The following is a 21,848-nucleotide window of genomic DNA, read 5'->3' on the forward strand; positions in this document are numbered from 1 at the left end:
CACCGACATCTTGCTCCTGGACAAGCGAAACACATTCTTCGCCTGCTTTGAGGATAACACAGTGCTACTGACGCGGGCCACTCCCGAGAACTCTTATTCTCCGTGGCTAAAGTAAGACATTTAAACATGTTAACACTCGCAAGGCTGCCAGCCCAGACGGCATCCTTAGACGCATCCTCAGAGCATGCGCAGGCTGTTTACGGATATATATCTCTCCCAATCCCAGTCTGCTGCCCCCACTTGCATCAAGATGTCTACCATTGTTCCTGTACCCAAGAAAGTGAAGGTAACTAAAATACATTATTATTGCCCCGTAGTACTCACAGCTGACATCATGTAGTGTTTTGACAGGCTAGTTAAGAATCATATCACCTCCACCTTACCTGACACCCTAGACCCACTGCAATTTGCATACCACCTCAAAACATAGATGATGCAATCGCCATCGCACTGCCCTATCCCATTTGGACAAGAGGAATACTTGTAAGAATGTAAGAATGCTGTTCATTAACTAGAGCTCAGCCTTCAACACCATAGTACCCTCCAAGTTCATCATTAAGCTGTGGGCCCTGTGTTTGAGCCCCGCCCTGTGCAACTGGGTCATGGACTTCCTGACCGGTCACCCCCAGGTGGTAAAGGTAGGTAACAAAACCTCCACTATGCTGATCCTCAACACAGGGTCCCCACAAGGGTGCGTCCTCAGCCACCTCCTGAACTCCCTGTTCACCCATGACTGCGTGGCCGTGCACGCCTCCAACTCAATCATCAAGTTTGCAGACAACACAACAGAGGTAGGTTTGATTACCAACAATGACGAGACAGCCTACAGGGAGGACATGGGGGCCATGGTGGAGAGTCGCCAACAAAACGAAGGAGCTGATTGTGGACTTCAGGAGACAGCAGAAGGAGCATGCCCCCATCCATGTCGACGGGGCTGCAGTGGAGAAGTTTCTCAGCATACACATCATTGACAATCTGAAACAGTCCACCCACACAGACAGTGTGCTGAAATGGATTGCAACCTCAGGAAGATGTTTTGAGGTGGTATGCATACTCCGGTTTAAGAAATGTTGCTTGGCCCTAATGTAACAGCATTTGCTTCTGTCGCTCTCCTCGCCCCTACCTGGGCTCAAACCAGGGACCTTCTGCACACATAGACAACAGTCACCCTCGAAGCGCCGTTACCCATCCCGCCAGAAAAGCTGAGGCCCTTGCAGAGCAAGGGAAACAACTACTTCAAGTCTCAGAGCGAGTGACATCACCCATTGAAACATTATTAGCGCACACCGCTCTAACTAGCTAGACATTTCACACCGGTTACACTCACCCCCCTTTTGGCCTCCTCCTTTTCCGCAGCAATCAGTGATCCAGGTCAACAGCATCAACGTAACCGTATTGCTTTCGTCCCCCTCCTCGCCTCTAACAGGGCTCGAACCAGGGACCCTCTGCACACATCAACAACTGCCTCCCATGAAGCATCCGTTACCCATCGCGCCACAAAAGCCAAGTGAAACAACTACTTCAAGTCTCAGAGCGAGTGACATCACCGACTGGTGCGCACCCGGCTAACTAGCTAGCCATTTCACACCGGTTACACTAAGACATTTTTACAGAAGCACCATGGAGAGCATCCTGTCGGGATGTATCACCACCTGGTACGGCAATTGCACTGTCCGTAACCGTAGGGCTCTCCAGAGAGTGGTGCGGTCTCCCCAATATATCACCGGGGGCACACTAACCAGTCCCCCAGGACACCTACAGCACCCGGTGTCACAGGAAGGCCAAAAAGATCATCAAGGACCTCAGCCACCCAAGCAACGTCCTGTTTACCCCACTATCATCCAGAAGGCAAGGTCAGTACAGGTGCATCAAAGCTGGGGCGAGAGACTGAAAAAGAGCTTCTATCCCAAGGCCATCAGACTGTTAAATAGCCATCACTAGCCGGCCTCCACCCAGTACCTTGCCCTGAACTTAGTCCCTAGCCAGCTACCACCTGGTTACTAAACCCTGCACCTTAGAGGCTGCTGCCCTACAGTTGAAGTCGGAAGTTTACATACACTTAGATTGGAGTCATTGAAACGCGTTTTTCAACCACTCCACAAATTTCTTGTTAACAAACTGTAGTTTTGCAAGTCGATTAGGACATCAACGTTGTGCATGACACAAGTAATTTTTCCAACAATTGTTTACAGACAGATTATTTCACTTATAAATCCAATGGGTCAAAAGTTCACATACACTAAGTTGACTGTGCCTTTAAACAGCTTGGAAAATTCCAGAAAATTATGTAATGGCTTTAGAAGCTTCTGATGGGCTAATTGACATCATTTGAGTCAATTGGAAGAGTACCTGTGGATGTATTTCAAGGCCTAACTTCAAACTCTGTTCCTCTGCTTTACATCATGGGAAAATCAAAAGAAATCAGCCAAGACTTCCAAACGCCTGAAGGTACCACGTTCATCTGTGCAAACAATAGTAGGCAAGTATAAACATCATGGGACCACACAGCCGTCATAACGCTCAGGAAGGTCTGTCTCCTAGAGACGAATGTACTTTGGTGCGAAAAGTGTAAATCAATCCCAGAACAACAACAAAGGACCTTGTGAAGATGCTGGGGGAAACGGGTACAAAAGTATCTATATCCACAGTAAAACGAGTCCTATATCGACATAACCTGAAAGGCCGCTCAGCAAGGAAGAAGCCCCTGCTCAAAAACCGGCATAAAAAAAACAATGGTTTGCAACTGCACATGGGGACAAAGATCATACTTTTTGGAGAAATGTCCTCTGGTCTGAAAAACAAAAATAGAACTGTTGTCCATAATGACCATCGTTATGTTTGGAGGAAAAAGGGGGGGGCTTGCAAGCTTAAGAACACCATTCCAACCGTGAAACACGGAGGTGGCAGCATCATGTTGTGAGGGTGCTTTGCTGCAGGAGAGACTGGTGCACTTCACAAACTAGATGGCATCATGAGGGTAGAAAATTACGTGGATATATTGAAGCAACATCTCAAGACATCAGTCAGGAAGTTAAAGCTTGGTCACAAAGGGGTCTTCCAAATGGACAATGACCCCAAGCATACTTCCAAAGTTGTGGCAAAATGTCTTAAGGACAACAAAGTCAAGGTATTCGAGTGGCCACAAAGCTATGACCTCAATCCTATAGAAAATTTGTGGGCAGAACTGAAAAAGCATGTGCGAACAAGGAGGCCTACAAACCTGACTCAGTTACACCAGCTCTGTCAGGACGAATGGGACAAAATTCACCCAACTTATTTTGGGAAGCTTGTGGAAGGCTACCTGAAATGTTTGACCCAAGTTAAACAATTTAAACGCAATGCTATCCAACACTAATTGAGTGTATGTAAACTTCTGACATATTGGGAATGTAATGAAAGAAATAAAAGCAGAAATAAATCATTCTCCCTACTATTATTCTGACATTTCACATTCTTAAAATAAAGTGGTGATCCTAACTGACCTAAGACAGGGAATTTTTTACTAGGATTTAGTCAGGAATTGTGAAAAACTAAGTTTAAATGTATTTAAACGTCCGACTTCAACTGTGTATGCACACATACTCCATACTCCGACATTGCTCGTCCTAATATTTGTATATTTCTTAATTATATTATTTTACATTTGTGTGTATTGTTAGATATTTCTTCACTGTTGGAGCTAGGAACACAAGCATTTTGCTACACCCTTAATTAATAACATCTGCTAAATATGTGTATGCAACCAATCAAATTTGAATTGATTTGATTTTAGAGAGTGAGCGAGCGAGAAGGCGAGTGAGTGAGAGTACAGTTTTTACCAGCAGACTGTAGAAGAAAACATGGACGAAGACACCCAGACTACAGATGATCAGGTAGAGGAGGTGGTAGAGAAACTCTACATCCATGATCATGGCCTTGTAGCCCCGCGTGAACGTCCCTCTGTTCCCCACAAAACTCATCAAGAAGATCATCTTATTGCCCACCTGAGGAACAGTGGAAAACATTGAAGGATTGAGTCAAAGAGCAAAACCTTTGCCATGTTAATTTAAAAGTACATACTGGCATCTGTAACAACTAAGTAAAGATATTCAAGAACCAATAAAGCACAGTAGACTAAGACTCAACAAACTTTTGTTATTTTACAGAGACTGGCATATACGTGAAAAATTGCTCCCGGAAAAGTTGACATCACTCCAAAAAACTTGATGTGCAAGAAGCATTGGTCATGCATCCATCCAACAACAACAACAACAACAAATAATAATGTTTTATTGTCACATACACTGGATAGGTACAGTGAGTGTTCATTTGGTCTGGTTGACACAAGAGTGCCACAGCTCTGTGGAATCCCACAGTGACATACTACACACTTCACCTCACATACAGGTCAGGCAAGGACACTGGATAAGGTATTTGAGGGCACAAGCGCTACTGTGACAGGACCATGTGACCACAAACCTTTCCAGTCACAGAGACACACACACACACACACACACACACACACACACACACACACACACACACACACACTCACGTTAAAGGCCCCTAGCAGGAAGAGGGTGGGCTCCAGGCCCACAGAGAAGATGAGGCGGAGGATGGTGGAGGCGATGAGGACCCGGACGCCGTGTGGCTGGGGCAGGATGATGACGATCGCCAGGGACACCAGCATGGCGATCCACAGCAGGGCTGACAGGTGACCATCCAGAGTACCTGGAAGAAGGAGGGGGAGAGGAGAGAGGTGAGAAGGGGGGGTAAATGTAGAGATGGGGCGTTGATAGTGTTGTCCATACAAGATACCTACATGGAATATTCATACAGTGACACATAGGCCTACGGTAGATACAGTTAAAGATATGTTTATATTGAATGTTGAATCAAAAGACAAAAGCAGCCAACACTACAAGCGTCATCCAACTGCTGTAATGATAGATGGCAACGCATTGGGTCGTATTAACAAGCAAACAATCTGTTCTAGACCTGCAGTGCGGGACATCCCTCTGCAGTAATATCTCCTCGGGGAGACGAGGCAGAGCTCTAGAACTTCACAATGCTGCCGGTTACAACAGAGGTGAAAGTGTGACACATCAGAATGTTGTGGTTCAGTGAAGCTTTAACATGAGCTTAACTGGCACTAACTTGGTGGCTAAGTCCCAGCTCTGTCTGTGACAAAGTCAGTCGGATAACTGTGTTCGTGCCTGTGTGTTAAGACAAAAACAATATCGTCGGTTTTGCCGTATTCACTTCTAGGCCCCAGCCAGAGGCCAGTTTTGCCCGCTCTTCTCCTCTCCGTGCAGAGATCACATGACAGGTGCATGTTACATTACTGGGGCAGCTAAAAATACACCTGGCTCCTGAGAAATTCATGAGGGATGGTCTGGGAGTGATCCCAGGTCTGCCGGCTGACAGCCCGCCAGGGAGCTGGACTCCACAGCCAAGCCCAGGAATGTTTTATTGGAGAGTGCATCTGCCGAGCTCTGGGCAAAGCTCAATTCTGTTAACTCACAGGACCTTTAGAGAAACCACCTTTCAGAGACACAGTATTACAGGTGTTATTTCTCACTAATCTAATCCTATTATTCCTACTTTTTGTTCACCTATCTCTACACCTGCATAATGTAAGCACAAGTCTTTGCATTTCTCCTGCTCTCAAAAATATATTTCAATAAAAGCTTAGTTTATTATCTAAATGTCACACTTCCACACAATATACTTAGGAAGTATTGCTAAAAAAGTTGTAAAAGTCTACCAGGCCACTGAAGTTCACTTCTATTTTACAAGCAGCTGGATTGAACATTAACAACAAGCAGCATTAGAGCTGGCATACATCCAGACATACATTAGTATGGACCAATCAGTTGTATGGGCGTTTAAGATTTAATATGAGCAATAATGATATGCAAGCCATGATGGCTGGCTACATTGTTAAGCTGACATCATTTCCCCCATTGCACACCAGCAGACGTGCCCTGAGCCCTGCAGTTTGATTCTGATGCTATGCTCGATCGCTAGCTCACACGCACGCACGCACACACAGACACACAGACACACACAAAAGGGACTGCACTGCTTGACCCCAGTTAGACAGAACAATGTAAAGTTTATGTGAGTCACAATGTGGGTCTTCTCTCTGCATCTGCCTTGGAACAATAGAGGCCTTAATGATTGGGGTTGTGGTTTACACACCACCACAGACTAACACTGCTCTCAGGCATGGAGAGGAGAGGCGAGAGAGAGAGAGAGAGCAAGAGAAAGAATGAGTACTACTTGTATTGTGAATTCATCTTTTTCTTTATGTCCACAGAAATATTGATTTCCAAGCACATTCTAATTTCTTCTACTTTGTTGCTGCTTATCGGACATTAATTATTTGACGAGACTGTTGGGAATGATCTAAGAGCTGAGGGGGACCCACCCCAGTCCTTATCGGTTAGATGTCACTTTTCAAGGTAGACCAAACACTGCAGTCTGTGTTCTGGGCATTATGGTTCCTGCCAGGCTTAGGGTAACCAGACCACACGGAGGCAACACATAGTACAAACACACAGCCCAATTTACAAACAATAGACAGATACTGTACATGGCAGTGGATCCTGACTGAAGGCTCATCAGTGTCAGCGTGAAGACAGGAATCTGGTGACAGGTTCATTAAGTGGGTGTGTGTGTTAACTTTAGCTCAAACCCTGTATCAATAATCAGCTCATGGCCTGTATCCACAAAGCATCTCAAAAAAAGGTCCTAGCAATCCTGTTAAAACCTGTTATAAGACTAAATAAACTTCCAGCTCAGAGCAAATTTTAGGATGATTTTAAGACACTGCCCAGACAGGTAGTAGGTAGCCTAGCAGTTTGAGGAGTTAGGCCACTAACCAAATGGTTGCTGGTTTGAATACCCAAGTCAACACGGTGAAAAATATGTTGATGTGCTCTTGAGCAAAGCACTTAGCCATAATTTGCTCCAAGGGTACTGTACTACTATGGCTGACCCTGTAAAACAACATATTCACTGCACCTATCAGGTGTATGTGATAATAAAACATTTTTTATTTGATATTTTTACCGCAAAGGAAAAATTGTGATTACACTCAGGGTTTCAACTTACTGTTAGAGTCAGAATAGTAGAATTTGACATTTGGTTGTGCATCAGCAGTTTTTCTCTTGTTTTGTCAGTCACTGACAGTCACAATTAACCATGTAGGCTAATAATTATTAGATTTGTAAATGTGTCAGTTATCTAAACTTTTGCTAATCATGGCCGAAAATGCAACATTTTATCTCAGCCAATGGCAAAATGTGTAGGACTGCAGAAAACCTTCTTTAAAGCTTTTCTCTGCCATGAAGGCTAGAGCCACCCTAATAGCAACACACTGGTCACTCCCATTTAACAACTCTAAATCACTTTGGCACAGTAGGCATCAAGTCACTAAACGTCTAAATAAGCATGTGTATTGTAAATTACTGTTGACATGTAAAGTATGGCAAAGTAGAATCACAATAACTTCATAAAATACTAAAAGAAAAGGGGTGAACCAGTTTTCGCTCCATTCACCTTCCCAAACAGCTTGTGGTTGTGTGTATTATGCATTGTAATGCAGCTCCCATCACATTAATGGTCGCTGTGTGTCATTCGTTCAAATATCCTGTTTTGTAACAGTCACACATGTACAATAAACAGAGAACCTGGTGCAACAGAGCCTCTTCAATCTCAGGAGGCTAAAGAAATGTGTCTTGTCACCTAAAACCCTCACACATTTTTACAGATGCACAATTGAAAGCATCCTGTCGGGCTGTATAACCGCCTGGTACGGCAACTGCACTGCCCGCAAATGCAAGGCTCTCCAGAGGGTGGTGCGGTCTGCCCAACGCATTACCGGGGGCAAACTATCCACCCTCCAGGACACCTACAGCACCTGATGTCACAGGAAGGCCAAAAAGATCATCAAGGACATCAACCACCTGAGCCACTGCCTGTTCACCCCGCTATCATCCAGAAGGTGAGGTCAGTACAGGTGCATCAATGCTGGGACTGAGAGACTGAAAAACAGCTTCTATTCATCAGACTGTTAAATAGCCATCACTAGCACATTAGAGGCTGCTGCCTATAGGCATAGACTAGGAATCACTGTCCACTTTAAGGAATGGAACACTAGTCACTTTAATGTCTACATATCTGGCATTACTCATCTCATATATATATATATATATATATACACACTGTATTCTATACTATTCTACACTATCTTAGTCACTTAATGTTTACATACCTGGCCTTACTCTTCTCATGTGTATATACTGTTTTCTATACTATTCTACGGCATCTCATTCACATAATAATGCTGACATATCTTGCAATACTCATCTCATATGTTCAGTTGAAGTCGGAAGTTTACATACACTTAGGTTGGAGTCATTAAAACTCGTTTTTGAAACACTCCACAAATTTCTTGTTAACATAGTAGTTTTGGCAAGTCGGTTAGGACATCTACTTTGTGCATGACACAAGTAATTTTTCCAACAATTGTTTACAGACAGATTATTTAATTTATAATTCCAGTGGGTCAGAAGTTCGCATACACTAAGTTGACTGTGCCTTTAAACAGCTTGGAAAATTCCAGAAAATTATGTCATGGCTTTAGAAGCTTCTGATAGACTAATTTACATAATTTGAGTCAATTGGAGATGTACCTGTGGATGTGTTTCAAGGCCTACCTTCAAACTCAGTGCCTCTTAACTTGACATCATGGGAAAATCCAAAGAAATCAGTCAAGAATTTAGAAAAAAAATATGTAGACCTCCACAAGTCTTGTTCATCCTTGGGAGCAATTTCCAAATGCCTGAATGTTCATCTGTACAAACAATAGTACGTAAGTATAAACACCATGGGAACACGCAGCCGTCATACCGCTCAGGAAGGAAATGCGTTCTGTCTCCATTAGAAGAACGTACTTTGGTGTCAAAAATTGCAAATCAATCCCAGAACAACAGCAAAGGACCTTGTGAAGATGCTGGAGGAAACAGGACCAAAAGTACAGTGCCTTGCGAAAGTATTCGGCCCCCTTGAACTTTGCGACCTTTTGCCACATTTCAGGCTTCAAACATAAAGATATAAAACTGTATTTTTTTGTGAAGAATCAACAACAAGTGGGACACAATCATGAAGTGGAACGACATTTATTGGATATTTCAAACTTTTTTAACAAATCAAAAACGGAAAAATTGGGCGTGCAAAATTATTCAGCCCCCTTAAGTTAATACTTTGTAGCGCCACCTTTTGCTGCGATTACAGCTGTAAGTCGCTTGGGGTATGTCTCTATCAGTTTTGCACATTGAGAGACTGACATTTTTTCCCATTCCTCCTTGCAAAACAGCTCGAGCTCAGTGAGGTTGGATGGAGAGCATTTGTGAATAGCAGTTTTCAGTTCTTTCCACAGATTCTCAATTGGATTCAGGTCTGGACTTTGACTTGGCCATTCTAACACCTGGATATGTTTATTTTTGAACCATTCCATTGTAGATGTTGCTTTATGTTTTGGATCATTGTCTTGTTGGAAGACAAGTCTCCGTCCCAGTCTCAGGTCTTTTGCAGACTCCATCAGGTTTTCTTCCAGAATGGTCCTGTATTTGGCTCCATCCATCTTCCCATCAATTTTAACCATCTTCCCTGTCCCTGCTGAAGAAAAGCAGGCCCAAACCATGATGCTGCCACCACCATGTTTGACAGTGGGGATGGTGTGTTCAGCTGTGTTGCTTTTACGCCAAACATAACGTTTTGCATTGTTGCCAAAAAGTTCAATTTTGGTTTCATCTGACCAGAGCACCTTCTTCCACATGTTTGGTGTGTCTCCCAGGTGGCTGTGGCAAACTTTAAACGTCACTTTTTATGGATATCTTTAAGAAATGGCTTTCTTCTTGCCACTCTTCCATAAAGGCCAGATTTGTGCAATATACGACTGATTGTTGTCCTATGGACAGAGTCTCCCACCTCAGCTGTAGATCTCTGCAGTTCATCCAGAGTGATCATGGGCCTCTTGGCTGCATCTCTGATCAGTCTTCTCCTTGTATGAGCTGAAAGTTTAGAGGGACGGCCAGGTCTTGGTAGATTTGCAGTGGTCTGATACTCCTTCCATTTCAATATTATCGCTTGCACAGTGCTCCTTGGGATGTTTAAAGTTTGGGAAATCTTTTTGTATCCAAATCCGGCTTTAAACTTCTTCACAACAGTATCTCGGACCTGCCTGGTGTGTTCCTTGTTCTTCATGATGCTCTCTGCGCTTTTAACGGACCTCTGAGACTATCACAGTGCAGGTGCATTTATACGGAGACTTGATTACACACAGGTGGATTGTATTTATCATCATTAGTCATTTAGGTCAACATTGGATCATTCAGAGATCCTCACTGAACTTCTGGAGAGAGTTTGCTGCACTGAAAGTAAAGGGGCTGAATAATTTTGCACGCCCAATTTTTCAGTTTTTGATTTGTTAAAAAAGTTTGAAATATCCAATAAATGTCGTTCCACTTCATGATTGTGTCCCACTTGTTGTTGATTCTTCACAAAAAAATACATGTGGCAAAAGGTCGCAAAGTTCAAGGGGGCCGAATACTTTCGCAAGGCACTGTATCTATATCCACAGTAAAACGAGTCCTATATCGACATAACCTGAAAGGCCACTCAGCAAGGAAGAAGCCACTGCTCCAAAACCGCCATAAAAAAAGCCAGACTACGGTTTGCAACTGCACATGGGGACAAAGATTGTACTTTTTCCTCTGGTCTGATGAAACAAATATAGAACTGTTTTGCCATATTTACCATCATTATGTTTGGAGGAAAAAGGTAGAGGCTTGCATGCTGAAGAACGCCATCCCAACAGTGAAGCACGGGGGTGGAAGCATCATGTTGTGGGGGAGCTTTGCTGCAGAAGGGACTGTCGCACTTCACAAAATAGATGGCATCATGAGGGTGGAAAATTATGTGGATACATTGAGGCAACATCTCAAGACATCAGTCAGGAAGTTAAAGCGTGGTTGCTAATGGGTCTTCCAAATGGACAATCACCCCAAGCATACTTCCAAAGTTGTGGCAAAATGGCATAAGGACAACAAAGTCAAGGTATTGGAGTGGCCATCACAAAGCCCTTACCTCAATCCTATAGAAAATTTGTAGGCAGAACTGAAAAAGTGTGCGCGAGCAAGGAGGCCTACAAACCCGACTCAGTTACAACACTTCTGTCAGGAAGAATGGCCCAAAATTCACCCAAGCTTGAGGAAGGCTACCCAAAACGTTTGACCCAAGTTAAACAACTTAAAGGCAATGCTAGCAAATACTAACTGAGTGTATGTACTGTAAACTTCTGACCCACTGGGAATGTGATGAAAGAAATAAAAGTTGAAATAAGTACTTTTCTCTACCATTATTCTGACATTTCACATTCTTAAAATAAAGTGTTAATCCTATCTATCTACCTAAAACAGGGAATTTTTAGTAGGATTAAATCTCAGGAATTGTGAAAAACTGAGTTTAAATATATTTGGCCAAGGTGTACGTAAATTTCCAACTTCAACTGTATATACTGTTTTTTACTATACTATTCCCCTGTATCTTTGTCCGTTCCGCTCTGACATCGCTCGTCCATATATAGTCTCAATTCATTCCTACTAAGATTTGTGTGTATTGGGTATATGTTGTTTAATTTGTTCGATATTACTGCACTCTCATAGCTAGAAGCAAAATAATTTCGCTACACCCACAATAACATCTACTAATCACGGGTATGTGACCAATAAAATGTGATTGATTTAATATTACACATACAGAGATCAGCCATTGATTGGCACAGACAACCTGCAAATTACTCAGATGATTAAGAGACGGCAGATGGGGAGGAAAATGAGGAAGGGGAGGTGGAGGACAGAACTCACTGACCTCTGCGGATTCCTTCCAGAGGGTAGAAGAAGGCCACCAGCAAGTTCATGAGTACAGCCAGGTTGAAGGAGATGCTGCTCCAGAAGGACATGTTGCGAGAGCACCAGTATAGAATGGGCTGGGCTGGAGAGGGGACGAGGAGTGCCAACACACACAGTCAATAGACAGTCAACAGTATCACTTCTACACCAGACAACCACACAGTGCATTCACTACTACAACTACACCACCATCACAATACTGCTGCACTCATCAAACTAAGTCACGATTCAAAGGAGATGCAAATACACATACAGTATCTATTGCACATGTAAACACATTCGGCCTTCTAGACAGAGTCCCTCTGTCCAATGTCTGTGTTCTTTTCTCCATCTTAATCTTTTATTTTTATTGGCCAGTCTGAGATATGACTTTTTATTTGCAACTCTGCCTAGAAGGCCAGCATCCCAGAGTCGCCTCTTCACTGTTGACATTGAGACTGGTGTTTTGCGGGAACAATTGAATGAAGCTGCCAGTTGAGGACTTGTGAAGCATCTGTTTCTCAAACTAGACACTCTAATTTACTTGTCCTCTTGCTCAGTTGTGCACCGGGGCTTCTCACTCCTCTTTCTATTTTGGTTAGGGCCAGTTTGCGCTGTTCTGTGAAGGGAGTAGTATACAGCGTTGTACAAGATCTTATGTTTCTTAGCAATTTCTCGCCTTCCTTTCTCAGAACAAGAATAGACTGATGAGTATCAGAAGAAAGTCTTTGTTTCTGGACCTTTTGAGGCTGTAATCAAACCCACAAATGCTGATGCTCCAGATACTCAATTAGTTTAAAGGACAGTTTTATTGTTTCATTAATCTGTACAACAGTTTTCAGCTGTGCTAACATAATTGCAAAAGGGTTTTCTAATGATCAATTAGCCTTTTAAAATTATAAACTTGGATTAGCTAACAACATGCCATTGGAACAAAGGAGTGATGGCTGCTGATAATGTGCCTCTGTAGATATTGGGCCTCTGTACGCCTATGTAGATAAATCTCCACCCGGCACAACGAGAAGAGGACTGGCCACCCCTCATAGCCTGGTTTCTTCCTAGGGAGTTTTTCCTAGCCACCGTGCTTCTACACCTGCATTGCTTGCAGTTTGGGGTTTTAGGCTGGGTTTCTGTACAGCACTTTGTGACAGATGATATCAGCTGATCAGCTGGCTTTATAAATACATTTTATTGATTGATTGATATTCCATTAAAAGAAAATCAGCTGTTTCCAGCTACAATAGTCATTTACAGCATTAACAATGTCTACACTGTATGTCTGATCAATTGACAAGTAATGTGCTTTTCTTTCAAAAACAAGGACATTTCTAAGTGACCCCAAACCCGAACGAACGGTAGTGTATATTTTATATGTGAGATTCTTCAAAGTAGCCACCTTTTGCTTTGATGACAGCTTTTCACACTCTTGGCCTTCTCTCAACCGGCTTCATGAGGAATGCTTTTCCAACAGTCTTGAAGGAGTTGCCACATATGCTGAGCACTTGTAGGCTGCTTTTCCTTCACTCTGCGGTCCAACTCATCCCAAACCATCTCAATTGAGTTGAGGTCTGGCAATTGTGGAGGTCAGGTCATCTGATGCAGCACTCCATCATTCTCCTTCTTGGTCAAATAGCCCTTACACTGCCTGGAGGTGTGTTTTGGGTCATTTTCCTGTTGTAAAACAAATGATAGTCCCACTAAGCGCAAACCAGATGGGACGGCATATCGCTGAAGAATATTGTGGTAGCCATGCTGGTTATGTTTGCTTTGAATTCTAAATAAATCACAGTGTCACCAGCAAAGCACCCTCACACCATCACACCTACTCCTCCATGCTTCATGGTGGGGACCACACATGCGGAGATCATCTGTTCACCTACTCTGCGTCTCACAAAGACACGGCAGTTGGAAACAAAAATCTCAAATTTTTACTCATCAGACCAAAAGGACAGATTTCCACCGGTCATTAGTCCATTGCTCATGTTTCTTGGCCCAAGTAAGTCTCTTCTTATTATTGGTGTCCTTTAGTGGTGGTTCCTTTGCAGCAAATCGACCATGAAGGCCTGATTCGTGCAGTCTCTTAACAGTTGATGTTAAGATGTGTCTATTACTTGAACTCAGTGAAGCATTTATTTGGGCTGCAATCTGAGGTGCAGTTAACTCTAATTAACTTATCCTCTGCAGCAGAGGTAACTCTGAGTCTTCCTTTTCTGTGGCGGTCCTCATGAGCTCCAGTTTCTTCATAGCGCTTGATGGTTTTTGCGACTGCACTTGAAGAAACTTTCAAAGTTCTTGACATTTTCCAGAATGACTGACCTTCATGTCTTAAAGTAATGATGGACTGTCATTTCTCTTTGCTTATTTCAGCTGTTCTTGCCATAATATGGACTTGGTCTTTTATCAAATAGGGCTATTTTCTGTATACCACCCCTTCCTGATCACAACACAACTGATTGGCTCAAACGCGTTAAGAAGGAAAGACATTCCACAAATTATTTTTTTAACAAGACACACCTGTTAATTTAAATGCATTCCAGGTGACTACCTCATGAAGCTGGTTGAGAGAATGCCAAGAGTGTGCAAAGCTTTCATCAAGGCAAAGGGTGGCTACTTTGAACAATATATAAAATATATTTAGATTTGTTTAACACTTTTTTGGTTACTACATGTTTCCATATGTGTTATTTCATAGTTTTGAAGTCTTCACTATTATCATCGTCAATGTAGAAAATAGTAGAAATAAAGAAAAACCCTGGAATGAGTAGGTGTGTCCAAACTTTTGACTGGTACTGTAGGTCAAGTATGATCATTTTGAAAGGGGGAAGGAGTGACAATGTTGTATCAGTTGGTTAGTTGTAGTAAGGTTATTGTTAACTGGTACCCAAACATCATGGGGTGATTGGGCGATTCACTTATCAGTTTTTCCTTGCAGCAAGTAATACACCCCAGTGGGATGTCTTGTGACTATCCTGCAAATGATGCAGGAAATGACTGAAGTTGTTGCCTTGTTTGTGCCAGCTGAAGCATGATACACAGTAGGGCAGTGTTTCCCAAACTCGGTACTGGGGACCCCAATGGGTGCACATTTAGTTTTTTGCCCTAGCACTATACAGTTGATTCAAATAATCAAAGCTTGATGATACTAGTAAATAGCACTACATAGTTACAATAGATACAGTGGGGCAAAAAAGTATTTAATCAGCCACCAATTGTGTTCTCCCACTTAAAAAGATGAGAGGCCTGTAATTTTCATCATAGGTACACTTCAACTATGACAGACAAAATGAGAAAAAATAATCCAGAAAATCACATTGTAGAATTTTTAATGAATTTATTTGCAAATTATGGTGGAAAATAAGTTTATACTTTTTCACCTCAGAGCAGTGTTTTCATTTTAATGTCTTTAGAAATGTATCAAATTGAGGGTTAATTCTGTATTAAACTTACGTCCAGGTTAGGGTTCACAGTCAGTTTATTAAATCATTTGCAAGGGTCAAAAACACACTAAACAGCAAAGCAAAAACATCACCTAAACATCAAAAGGGTGCAAAGCCAATTAGCATGCTTATTTGGTGTATATTAAACCTATTGGGTGATTTTGGAGTGTGTTCAGTACTGTCCAAACCTGGGGATTTGAACTTCAACTCGTAATCTCAACAGTCAACCCTTTTTTCATTTGAAAAGAGGAACTAAGGGTGGGGACTTTTATAAACAGCAGCAACCGCAGTCATGCACCAATGAAACAACATGCTCTCTCAGTCGCTGTGCTGCTGATTCATTCAGATAAGACAAGTGTGCCATGTGTGTCAGAGTACAGTCCCCTCTTGCAGTACAGGGCTCACAGAGGGACAGACAGGCAGAAACACGCTCCCATTGAGGAAACAAAGAGTGCAGTCATACAGCGACCGCAGCCTGAAGGGGGATGAAGGGATCAGATGCTAGGCGTCAATAAGGAGACGCCCTACTAGATGTGCAACATGGGGTACGTTGGGTGGGTAGACTTGGTGATGAGAGCTCCAACGATTGCACCATGAGTTACTATTGTAGGACAATGCTTATTCAGATAATGACTCTTCCGTCACAGGCTTAGTGTCTGCAAACAGATTCTGAGAGACATCTCATTTTCAAAGCGTCTCATCCTCTACCTCCTCAGAAACTCCTTTCCTCTCTAGCTCTCTTGAATCACTCTCTCCCTCAGTCACTCTAATGGTGTCTGGATCCCATTCTTCAGTAGTTAGGCCTAATCTGGTCATGTCCTACACCAGGGAGCAGTCCTATAGATCGCTCATGTCAGCAGACTACCTACTCTCTCAGTCTGTTCTGCCTCAACCCTTGTGGGCCTGGTGCCAGCAGATGTGTGTGAAGGGAGTATTGACTGCTCCTGTACTGACTGTCTGCTGGATTCTGGACTGACTCTCTCTGGAAGAGACCCACTCAGACTTACCTCCAATCTCATTACACCCTGGGAGAGGATCATTCCCTATTCTCAGAGAAGCTCAGCCTCTTGCCTAGCTATCTATACTCTCCCTCCTTTATCACATGTACTCGGTGAAGTAAACAATCAGAATATATCCCATTTGATTATTTGTGTGTGTATTACTGGCGTAGCACATATCCCAACAGCCCCCGCAAGGTGAGGCAGCCCCCATTTTTGGGGGTTGTGGATAGCATATGAACACATCTGAAGCCATGAAAGAAATTGCATAATTTTCTCTCAGCCTTATGGAAAAGTGGAAAATAGCAGGAAATTAGCTCAGAGATTCTTGAAGTTGGGACAATCCTTGTTCGGCAGGTAAACCTATTTTTTTTTGTAAAACTAAAAAATATATTTTGTTGCATTATTTGAGTTTAAAATGTACATTTAGGGGAATTTTATAGGGGAAAGATTTGTTTTGTGAAATTTCTAAATACTTTCAATATTATTAATTTCCATGTTGGCTCTATGCCTGGAAATCCCCTTGTCATGAGCAAAGGATCCCCCCCCCCCAAAAAAATAGCGGAAAAAGTGTTTAAATAGTTTTTTTTACTGATAATAAATGGATATTAACTGAAAAATGACCTTTACATATTTTTTATTTAACCTTTATTTAACTAGGCAAGTCAGTTAAGAACAAATTCTTACTTACAATGTTGGCCTACCCCGGCCAAACCCGGACGATGGCGGGCCAATTGTGCGCCGCCCTACGGGACTCCCAATCACGGCCGGTTGTGGTACAGCCTGGAATCGAACCAGGGTCTGTAGTGACGCCTCTAGCACTCTTATGCAGTTTCTTACAATAGCCCTCTGTAACTTTAAACAATATTTCTCTCAAAACTGTGATTCCTAAAAGATGTCCCCAGACATTTGGTCAACTCCGTCAGGGTCAGCTATACCATAAGGACCCCTTATTCATGTCCGCAACAATACCACTCATACTCTGGAAAGTTCTCTACTTTTGATAGATTTAAACAAACAATATTGGATTCACCATGGTTACAACCATAAACTGTCAACTCTTTCTGCCTGATATATTTGAACCAAAATGAATATTCTATTACATTTAATTTGGTTTTAGAGTAATAAATCAACTATGGAAAACAAAATTGCTACTGTGTATACCACTTGAAAGAAGAAGAAAAATGGCATTTTGTCAACTCCGTCAGAGTGCTGAAAGATCTGAAAGAATGGTTGTTTTTATAAGGGATTTTCAAATTAATAATTTTCCATATTTTACGAATGTTTGTATTAAACAAAAATACCGTGCCTTCAGAAAGTTGTGTTGTGTTACAGCCTGAATTTAAAATTTATTCAATTTAGATTTCGTGTCACTGATTTAAACACAAAAGCCCATAATGTCGAAGTGGAATAATGTTTTGAGAAATGTTTACGAAATAATTAAAAATGAAATACTGAAATGTCTTGAGTCAATAAGTATTCAACCCATTTGTCATGGCAAGCCTAAATAATTTCAGGAGTAAAATAATAAGTTGCAAGGTCTCAATCGGTTTTCAATAATCATGTGTAACATAATTTTTAAATGATCTCTGTATCCCACACATAGAAATAATTGTAAAGTTCCTCATTTGAGCAGTGAATTTCAAGCACAGATACAACCATAAAGACCAGGGAGTTTTTCCAATGGTTCGCAAAGAAGGTAGATTGGTGTAAAAAATGTTACAAAAATAAAAACTGACATTGAATATCCCTTTGAGCATGGTGCAGTTATTAATTACACTTTGGATGGTGTGTCAATACACCCATTCACTACAAAGATACAGACGTCCTTCCTAACTCAGTTGCCGGAGAGGAAGGAAACTGCTCAGGAATTTCACCATGAGGTCAACGGTGATTTTAAAACAGAGTTTAATGGCTGTGATAGGAGAAAACTGAGGGGGGATCAACAACATTGTAGTTACTCCACAATACTAACATAAATGACAGAGTGAAAAGAAGGAAGGCTGTACAGACTACAAATATTTCAAAACATGCATTATGTTTTCAATTTGTCACTAAGGCAGTGGTCACCAACCTTTTCTGAATCAAGATCACTTTGAGTCAAAATGCAAGCCGAGATCTACCGCTCAAAACATTACTTAAAAAAACGTATGCCTATGCAACATTAACCAATTAAAAGCATTTCTCCCTACCTCCACTGAGAAAAGGGGACAGTCTTCCAGCATGTGGCGAAACTTAAGTCGCACTGCATTATGCACCAATTCATGTTGTTATTCCTATGACCAGAGACAGTTAAATATTCCAAGATATTAAAAAAGACACAAGCCACTAATAATCAAAGCACTTTGCTATACTCATTCATTGCGGCTGCAGTGCTGGTTGTAGCGTGAGTGTAACCAAGGGGAACACAATTTTTATGGCTTATAAAAGTGTTGAACAAAGCGTTGACAGGGCTGAATAACAACTTAAACATTAACTTACTCATAACAACAGCAGCTCTTTGCTGTATTTGTTAATTTTCTCTTCAGTCATGGTTTAAAAAGTTTGGAAATCTCGCAGTAACTTTGCAGTGTGTTAGAGGCTTCTTTTTACAGTCTATGGCATGAGGAAACAGTGCAGACACGGTGATCAGTGCTATCTGATTGGCAAGTGGTAGGCTTACAAGTGCACTTGCTTTGCTTTCTGGGCCTGTTGGGTAGGCGGGTTCTACCTTCAGACACATGAAATGGTTCAAAATGGGAACACTTTGCCACTAGGGCTGCAAAATCAAGTGCACCCACCGCCAACAGCGTGAAACAATGCTTTATCGTTGTTGTTTTTTACAGAAATGTTTGGTCAACTAGGAATACCGGTTGTTGACCACTGCACTGAAGTAAAACTGCAAAGAAATGTAACTTTTATGCTGAATAGAAACTTATGTTAGGGGCAAATCCAACACAACATGTCACTGAGTACCACTCTTCATATTTTCAAGCATGGTGGTGGCTGCCTCATGTTATTGGCATGCTTGTTATCGGCAAGGATCAGGGAGTTTTTTAGATAAAAAAATGGAACAGAGCTAATCACAGGTAAAATCCTAGAGGGAAAAAAAATTATAATGGATATTAACTGAAAAATTTGCATATTTTTATTTAACCTTCATTTAACCAGGCAAGTCACTTATGAACAAATTCTTATTTACAATGACGGCCAACCCTTGCCAAACACTATCCCGGACTACGCTGGGTCAATTGTGCGCCGCCCTATGGGACTCCCAATCACGGGCGGTTGTGATACAGCCTGGAATCAAACCAGGGTCTGTAGTGACGCATCTAGCACTGAGATGCTCTGCCTTAGACCGCTGCGCCACTCAGGAGCCTATAACTTGGTTCAATCTGCTTTCCAACAGACACTGGGAGAAAAATACACCGTTCTGCAAGATAATAACCTAAAACACAAGGCGACTTAAGTTGCTTACCAGGACAACATTGAATCTTCCCGAGTGGCTTAGTTACAGTTAGACTTAAAATCGGCTTGAAAATCTTTGGCAAGACTTGAAATTGGTTGTCTAGAAATGATCAACAACCAATTTGACAGAGCTTGAATATTTTTTTAAAGAATAATTGTACAAATATTGTACAATCCAGGTGTGCAAAGCTCTTAGACAGAGAAAGACTCACAACTCACATTGCTGCCAAAGGTGATTCAAACATGTATTGACTCAGGGGTTGAATACTTATCCAATCAAGATACACTAAGTGTACAAAACATTAAGAACACCTTGCTAATATTGAGTTGCATGCACCGTATGTCTGGTTTGAGTGTCTGTTGTCAACTCAGTCACTGATGTAGCATATTTACTGTTAATATTCTGAAAAAATATTTAAAATCACTGTTCTGCAACATACAGTATGATTAATCAACTGAATAATTAGCTGTGCTAGACCTAAGGGATAATGTTTGCTTTATAAATGTTGTTTTATGTTCTAAATCTAGAAAAACATGCCAAAATGCTAATAAAATTAGCCCTGGACCGTTTAATAGTGCTATAAAACAAAACAAAAAGAAGTTTGGAGATTTGTATTACATACTGTATTTGAATAATCTAAAGTTAGAATGAAACAATCAAGGCCATTAAACTCTTGTTGGACAATCAAATAAAAAATGTAATGCTTTTTATGCTGTCTGATGGAGACATAAATCCAGTTAGTTGGATTTTCTGATATTTCTTTATTTTTATTAAGAGGTTGTTCCTTTACATGCCAAATATGTGTATGTGACCAATACAATTTGATTTGATTTGTGATAGCTGATACTTTGTTGTATCAAAATATATATTTCACATCTTTTTGTGGAAAAAGTTGTTTGTCCCGTCTTTCAAGAATCCCTGAAATTTAAAACTGTAAAAAAAAATGTCAGCCTCATGGCAAAATGTGTAAAGTAGCATGAGATAAGCTATAATACAGCAAATATTTCTCTGCCCATGGAAGAATGATCATCCTGTTTTTAAAGGGAGGTTAGATGTAACAATTTATAGATGAAATACCATCTCAGTTTTTAATAAAGCATTGTGAATGACTCTATAATGAGATGATATAAGATACTGTATAAGATTATGATTCAAATGTATTCTGATGTGGGACGCTGCAGAAATGTGTTTTTGGGTGCCACCAATTGAAAAAGCTAGTGGGACCAGTGACACCAGGGAGATGTTATTCTGGAGCCCTGCAACCTTACATTGTAAATATCTTAACATTTATCCACCTTATGTTATGTACTTTAACTTAACATATAACCTTTACATGCCCTCTCTCCTCCAGGGTTCAGGGTGGGTCTCTGGCCCATACATGGAGGACCTGACCCAGCCTGGGGAGTCTCCTGAGGAGCCCTGAGGGGCCAGGGAGGGGTGAGGGCATGTAAAGCAGGTACCTAGTATAGAGAGGTAAGGAGAGAGACGCACAGGGAACCGTGTTTGCGTTACCAGTGGTTGGCTCTTGAGTACCTCGCAGCTTCTTCTGCCAGTTCATCTCGTTGAAGAGGTCCTCGGAGCGCAGGAAGAAGTCGTTGATCTTGCTGCCCTGCTCGTCACGCTCCGTGGTGTAGTACACCCGCAGCTTGGACTCGTTGGTGAGGAACTCACAGATGTTGGGCACGGGGAAGACTATCTGCTCCATGGTGCGATCCAGACGCACAATCTGGGCACAACCACATGCAGCCAGTGCTGCCCATCACAAACCCTCTCTCTCAGGAGAAGGATGGGCAACTCTAGGCCCTGGACTGGGTAGGCCCAATACTTTATGGTTTGACAGTGGCATGTTGGTGCCTATTCTTCATCTTGGAAAACTGGCTAAGACATGATCTGGCTATAATAGACTGTTATACAAGTGAAGAGGAGTAAAGAAGGTGATTGTTTGTGTGTATAAAAGCACTGCACAACACCTTGAACACTCATTTGATAAGCTCTTCCTTGACAGCATTCTTTCCCTAATAACATA

At 41.8% G+C, this 21,848-nt stretch overlaps 1 protein-coding gene across 1 annotated transcript in view; it reads right to left on the minus strand.

The window, feature by feature from the left end:
* LOC139371277 (inositol 1,4,5-trisphosphate-gated calcium channel ITPR1-like) overlaps positions 1–21,848 on the minus strand; it is a 144,442-nt gene that overhangs the window by 32,557 nt on the left and 90,037 nt on the right. Inside the window, exons 52-55 of the mRNA XM_071111561.1 lie at positions 21,356–21,548; positions 11,920–12,042; positions 4,535–4,710; positions 3,819–3,983 (exon numbers count right to left, since the gene is read on the minus strand). Coding sequence (XP_070967662.1) covers positions 3,819–3,983; positions 4,535–4,710; positions 11,920–12,042; positions 21,356–21,548 — 657 coding nt within the window. The remainder of the gene's footprint in view (positions 1–3,818; positions 3,984–4,534; positions 4,711–11,919; positions 12,043–21,355; positions 21,549–21,848) is intronic.

This window comes from Oncorhynchus clarkii, chromosome 17, assembly GCF_045791955.1.
Source record: "Oncorhynchus clarkii lewisi isolate Uvic-CL-2024 chromosome 17, UVic_Ocla_1.0, whole genome shotgun sequence".
In the NCBI taxonomy this organism is placed as follows: domain Eukaryota; kingdom Metazoa; phylum Chordata; class Actinopteri; order Salmoniformes; family Salmonidae; genus Oncorhynchus; species Oncorhynchus clarkii.